Source organism: Bipolaris zeicola (genome assembly GCF_000523435.1).
Source record: "Bipolaris zeicola 26-R-13 unplaced genomic scaffold scaffold_482, whole genome shotgun sequence".
Classification (NCBI taxonomy): Eukaryota; Fungi; Ascomycota; class Dothideomycetes; order Pleosporales; family Pleosporaceae; genus Bipolaris; species Bipolaris zeicola.
Genome location: NW_006912531.1, coordinates 1,397 through 7,474, shown reverse-complemented (window position 1 = coordinate 7,474; position 6,078 = coordinate 1,397). Strand labels below are relative to the sequence as shown.

General features: G+C 46.4%; 3 protein-coding genes across 3 annotated transcripts; 2 read left to right on the top strand and 1 right to left on the bottom strand.

Annotated features, from left to right (window-relative positions):
• Positions 1-469: 469 nt before the first annotated feature.
• On the bottom strand, positions 470-1,048 carry COCCADRAFT_112694 (uncharacterized protein; the record flags this gene model as incomplete). Its single annotated transcript, XM_007720450.1, has 1 exon — positions 470-1,048. A coding segment is annotated over one exon (579 nt), but the record flags the coding sequence as incomplete, so codon positions are not given.
• Positions 1,049-1,697: 649 nt separating this feature from the next.
• On the top strand, positions 1,698-3,443 carry COCCADRAFT_42095 (uncharacterized protein; the record flags this gene model as incomplete). The annotated part of the gene is made up of 7 exons (XM_007720449.1): positions 1,698-1,721; positions 1,849-2,067; positions 2,120-2,218; positions 2,304-2,443; positions 2,528-2,737; positions 2,955-3,253; positions 3,310-3,443. The coding sequence occupies 7 exons, from the start codon at positions 1,698-1,700 to the stop codon at positions 3,441-3,443; spliced, it is 1,125 nt and encodes a 374-aa protein (XP_007718639.1).
• Positions 3,444-4,436: 993 nt separating this feature from the next.
• COCCADRAFT_42094 (uncharacterized protein) lies at positions 4,437-5,757 on the top strand (the record flags this gene model as incomplete). Its single annotated transcript, XM_007720448.1, has 3 exons — positions 4,437-4,494; positions 4,719-5,554; positions 5,605-5,757. The coding sequence occupies 3 exons, from the start codon at positions 4,437-4,439 to the stop codon at positions 5,755-5,757; spliced, it is 1,047 nt and encodes a 348-aa protein (XP_007718638.1).
• Positions 5,758-6,078: the final 321 nt, after the last annotated feature.

Here is a 6,078-nt window from a genome sequence, read left to right as displayed (position 1 = left end):
GGAGGGCTGGGCCCGATATAAGTTGTGAATTGCCTTATTAGGCGCTTGAGGAGTGATTTCTAACAAAAATTGGATTATTTTGAAGGGTACCATAAAACCACAAAGTTGGTGTTCGGCGTGTTCTTGTATAGTGAGGAATGACGATGTATGCTATCTCATTGCCAACAGTAAGGTCACCCTTACCAGAAAGTTCTCCGTTATAATGACCGTAATTATGGAATTTGCTGCTGTGGAATAGGAGCTGCACTTTGGTGTACCAGATCTGCCTTTGTTTAAGGCTGCATACAAGGGCGATAACGACAAGGAAAGACCGCGGAGATATCGAGTCGCAATGGCCTGAGCAGCGTTCCCTGAATCCTCAATCATTTCAGTCATTCAAACATAGCCATTGACACCATCACCGTCATCATGACTCCATTAAAACAACTAAAACCTTGATTTCTTCCTCCTCGACACAAGGCACAATCTATCAGTAGTGTACATCTGGATCCCAAAGAACTCCCGGCCCACCGCCTGCGTGATTGATGATGTGCTCAAACGTAAATGTGTCCATCCTGATGTAAGAGTCTACAACGGCTGTCGTTGGCATGGTTATCCATCCGAAGTTACTCTGGGGGCCACACCGGATATTCTTTGGTATATCGGCAACGGGGTCGTGATTCGCGTCCACAACCTTTATCACCCGTAGGTCAGGATCCTTTAGCACTTGAGAGTCGGCCAGCAGAAATATAGCAGTATTCCAATCATTGAATTGCGTCCCCCTCATCGGCTGGCCCCCACTCCCTTCTAAGTAGACCTGCTGGATATCTTCCAGTATCCGTCCGTCTAAGGTAGCGGGAGCTGAACGCGTGTCGAGCCGAAATCGAGCCTGTGCTTTCGTGACAGCCTCAGGATCTTTTTCCGCCTCGTCGATATTGAAGAGGCCTTTCTTGACTCCGTCGGTGATATTCTCCAGCAACTTTGACCACTGTTCATCAGATCCAGGCCCATAATATGTTCTGTAAATTGTATAGCCCCAGTATCCTAAAAATGGCTCATGATCCTCTTCCAGCTCAACTTCTCAGTGTACGGGGATCCGATAGATGTGGTCTAGAAATGCTGTGATAGTTTGTATAGTTCGCATAGCGATAGGTATGATATGAACGAAGAATGGTGGGTACGAGTTTATCTGTGTGAGTGAGTGTTGGCAGGCGCGTTTCTCTGTTTCTAACGGCCACGCCGGTGAAGATTTTGCGACAAGTGAAGCAATAATTCATGCACGTCGAGAGGATAGCGTAACTGTTGCCTGTGCCGCTGCGCGCTAGCGCCGAAACCCTTGCCTTCGCGGCTCCTCGCTTAATGTCGTTGAAGTCTAAACTGGGATACCCATGATTGGTTGCCAGGCTACGGCTGGTGAGTTGGTGTAGTATAGTACTATGCCAAGCTCTTTGGGTTTTCTAGTATGCGCATTGTCATCGCGACACTACACATGGACTTTATTCTATAGCAGACTACTTTCTCGGCAACTACGTCTCGGCAATACTGAACTCTCTTGAGTGAACAGACCAACCCCACGCTAATTCCTCCCACGATAGGTCTATCTGCAGGACCCCTGTGCTACACCAACACGAGGACAGGGACAACTTTACTTAAATACATATTCCACTGGAACCAAGGAGGCTGCCAGATCATTACAAATCTGCGCGCTCATCCTCATCATGTTCCGCGAGCGTTACTTCCTGGTAAGAGCATCCGACGACAAGGCATTTGATGATTTTACTAATTCATTCAGATGTGTATTACGACCGAGATCTGTTCAACTTTACCCGATGCCGTTTCGTTAACAATGAGAAGCAAGAAACGTCCCAGCGCCATGTGCGTTTCAACGTCAATGAGCTTGCACGCCGTGCGGCAGATGTTGTTAGTGCAAAAACATACATGAACGTTGCAAAGTACCCAAATAGTATGTACAACAAAAGTATGCTGTTAATTATAAATAATCGCTCTCGGGTAGTGGTCAAAGTTCCAAATCCAAATGCTGGTCTTCCTCATTGGATCACTGCGAGCGAGGTTGCGACGATGGATTTCGTAAGTTCCATTAGCAGGCTTTGGGTTTTTGTATCTTGCTTACAGATTTTAGGCCCTCAGAATTCTTGAAATACCTATCCCCAAAGTGTTGGCCTGGTGTTTCCAGGCTCATGAGGATCCAGTTGGGTCAGAATACATCATGATGGAAGATGTCCAGGGGTGCAACTAAAACAAGTTTGGCCAAAAATGAGCATACAAGATAGATTTGCTATTGTCAGATCAATCGCTGGTTTTAGAAAGTCTGGACTTCGGTCGCTTTCACAAGATATGGAAGCTTGTATTCTTCAAGAGACCTAGAAGATACGCGCAGTAGCCAGCCGCTCTACATTGACGCAAATGGTGGTAATACAGCAGACAAAAGATTTGCTATTGACCTGTCCGTAGCACGCGAAACATTCGATAACGGAAGAGCAGCCATTCATTTCGATAGAGGATCCTGTAAGTAGGCTACCGAAAAAAGACAAGGGGATTCTCTGAAGGCGTATCATCGCGCCATCGGACAACGTGAAATAGCGTGTATCAATCAGCTTTCCGAATTACCCAAATCTCCGATAACCCTATGTGGCCCGGGAACTTATCAGCTAACGAAGGGAAAGAAGGTCAAGGCTTTACACTGCTACCTCGATCTCATAAAACAGCGTCTTCCAGAAGATCAAACGATATCGTCCGCGTATCTTTAGCATGATGACCTGCATGTTGCTAACATCTTTGTCGACCCCGCTGAGCCTACCGAAGCTGTGGGCCTTATTGACTGGCAGTTAACGGAAAAATCTCCACTCTACTTTCATACTGGGTATCCCCAAATTATTAATTATATTGGTCCTCCAATTAACGGTGTGGAATGACCACAGCCTCCGAAAGACTGGGAAGAATTGAAACCATCTGAGAGAGGCAGCTAACACGCTATATCTACAGCAATCACTCTGTTCGTTGTACCACACTCTCATAGATCACCGAGTTCCTCGACTTTATGCGGCGATCCGGTTTCAGCATACGGGAAAGTACTCGCTTCTATTGTTGGCACGTAATCTCCTCATTGATGGTGAGGCGCTTTACCTTGGCAAAATCACAAAGCTTGAACAAACTTGGGATGAGTTTTCAGGCAAAGAAGATTCAAATTACCTGTTTGCCTTCTCGAACAAGGAAAGAGAGGAGCTTAAGGCTGATGCTGAAGGTGCAACACGAGGTATGGAAGCAATGAGGTCTATAAAAGAGAGCTTAGGAGATTTGTTCCCTGGGAAGGCATAGTGAAGGCAGATGATTATGAAGAAGTACTGGACGCCTTGTCACAGATGAAGGATCAGATGATTAGTGCATTTGTCACCAACGCGAGGGAAAGGCAGGCTTGGGAAAAGGCCTGGCCGTTTGGGAACTAAACTCGATTGGTTTAGAAGATGGCACAAAGAACCACGTTCAAAATCTACTTGCCAAGGCTTGGATAATTGACAGCCTAGTTAGATTGGAAGATTTGGCTAGTGTGTATGGCTAATTGCTACACTGTCTTTTCTCTAGTGGCGTCAACAAGCGCTGAAAAGAGACGAGTACTGGAGCCAGAGAGCCTTCCTATATCCGCCAGCTTCATTCAGCTCAAATTGGTAATACAGAGGCAAGAGTAGCTGCAGATACTAAGAGTCTCAGATCAAAGATCATCGCTTAGTAAAAGTGAAAATTTACAGATTGTAGGGTCCGAAACAGCGAAGTGAAGAGGTATACATGTAGCTAGATGATTTAGACTATCTAGTTATACAATTGCATCAGGCGAGACACACATTATTATCCTCAATGCGCGTTCGCCTGGTGTCATGTGTCTGGTTCAGTTGAGTGTCGTGAATGGGTTGCCCTATATAGACCTATCAACTGAGGATAATTGGCGCCCAGCCTTGTGCAACAGCCCCGAAAGGGACGTAAGGATGAAAATTTTCTTGTCTATATCCTTGTTGTACTGTTCAGCTCCTGCAAGCCCACACTTTGTCGAGCGCCACAAATTGCACTCGCACCCCGTAAGCGTACTAGCCAGCGACGGGCCGCAGCCTTGGCAATAAAAGAACGAAACGTTCCGGAATAGAACGACTTAGGCCATCCATTCTACACTCGTAATTGCTGTAATCCTTCGAAGTCATTCGTATATTCACCGTACTCATTATCCGGCGATATTAATGCGGACTACAGATCAGACATTCTACTTATTGAATGTGTAAGCCATTGGTCAAGCTGGGCCTCGGTTAGGTTCTAAATTGGAATGGTTTCCCTTATTGAATATATGTATGCAATGACCGTCCGTTCCGTCCCGTTTATATAACAGTCTACAAAGTACTCCTTCTCAATAATCACAATCACAAACCGGGTTCTGAAAAAAGCTTTCGCCAAGAATGATCAGTCCATTCAGTCTCCAAATCCTTTTTTTAGCCCTGACCACACATGCAACTGGTAATAAATTTCTCAAGCGAGCTGGACATAATTCTAACTCCCGAATGTCGAGCGATGAAAGCTCGTTGTACTAACATTGACAGCAAATGCAGTCGCACCTCCACCACCTTCTGCTCAGGCTTGTCTCAACTCGTGGACTCGATATGACTCCCTCGTGTCAAGTATAACATCTGAAACGTTCACGACCAATATTACCTCGACTGTATTCTTTACCACGTTCCCAGCTGTTCCAACTTCAACCTTTTGCGATAACATCCCTCGTCTACTGGGCCGCCAATACAGCGCATTTGTCACAGAATGGTATCCGAGAACAGCAGTTACCACCCATCCGAGCATTACCATTCCGACGCCAACTTGCACGGTAAATGGAAATGATTGTGCCAAACTCCGTTCGAGCTGGAGTTTGGCTCATGCAACAGAAACCCCAATCCCACAATTCCCGGTCCCATGCGAGGCATACAGAGCCTGCTCTTCTGTTCCCTCCGGCCCATGCACCTTGGCAGGATCCGGTATAAAGATTTACTACTGGCCGACACCAGCAACTCAGCCACTCTGCCCTCAAACAAACACACTCATGCCAATCAGTCGTCCAACACCAGAAGCAGGGAAGCCCAAGTCACCTGTAGTGAAGGTAATTGACGGCCTTACAGTTACCTCGCCTTCGATCTACATATCAATCCCAACCTTATATGGGCAGCTCCGCGGTGTGCCAACAAATTTATTCACTGGCTGCGGTTCTCAACTAACATCGCTTACACTATCAATTCCACCGTCGCCAATTTCCACACTTACTAGGCGGTCGAGGGTTAGGAGACCCACCTTCGAGAGTCCGAAGCCTTTTGCGCTAAGCACGTTGAACTGGCCAGTTTCAGCGACAGAAATCTGCTCGGAACAAACCTTTTGTGAATGGAACAATGCTATAAGCACTTGCACCGACGTACTTAGCACTATATGTGTGACACCAACCATAAACCCGTATGATTACAACCCAGCGCTCTTGTTACCGACTGACTTGGTCGGCCTGGCTGCAAAACAAGAAGGTAGTTACCAGAACTGTGTGGTAAGTCTCGTTGATGCACTGGACATGAAGCATTGAAATAAAATTCTCAGGTTCATCGGGCGGCTGCTGCTGATGCGACTTGGATTCCGATTACAACGCTCGCAGGTGATCCGAGGTATACCCAGGGGTGGTCAAGTACTTCGACGATACTTCCAGTTACTCTTACAGCAGCACCTACACCTGAGATTACTTCTAATCGATGATAGTGGGGACGTCGGCGGTAGACAAGAATATGTAGCATTATTTCGGGAAAGCAAGAATGAACAATGATATGGGCCTGCTCATCCAAGGCTGGTTCGCGAGAAATCTCCCAATGCAGAAACGATCAATGAAACTAATCAAATGATGAACCATCCACGCGGCCATGCGAACTTGCCGTAATACATAAAGCAGCTGACACTAACACTCGAATGCCCTAGGATAAGACGTGGTAGCTTTTGAGTAGCTTGGCTCGAGAGGCTATGGCAACTATCTAAAAAGCTTCAGTTTTGAGATAGAGGGTTGTTCTATGCCGCTCTTACCTA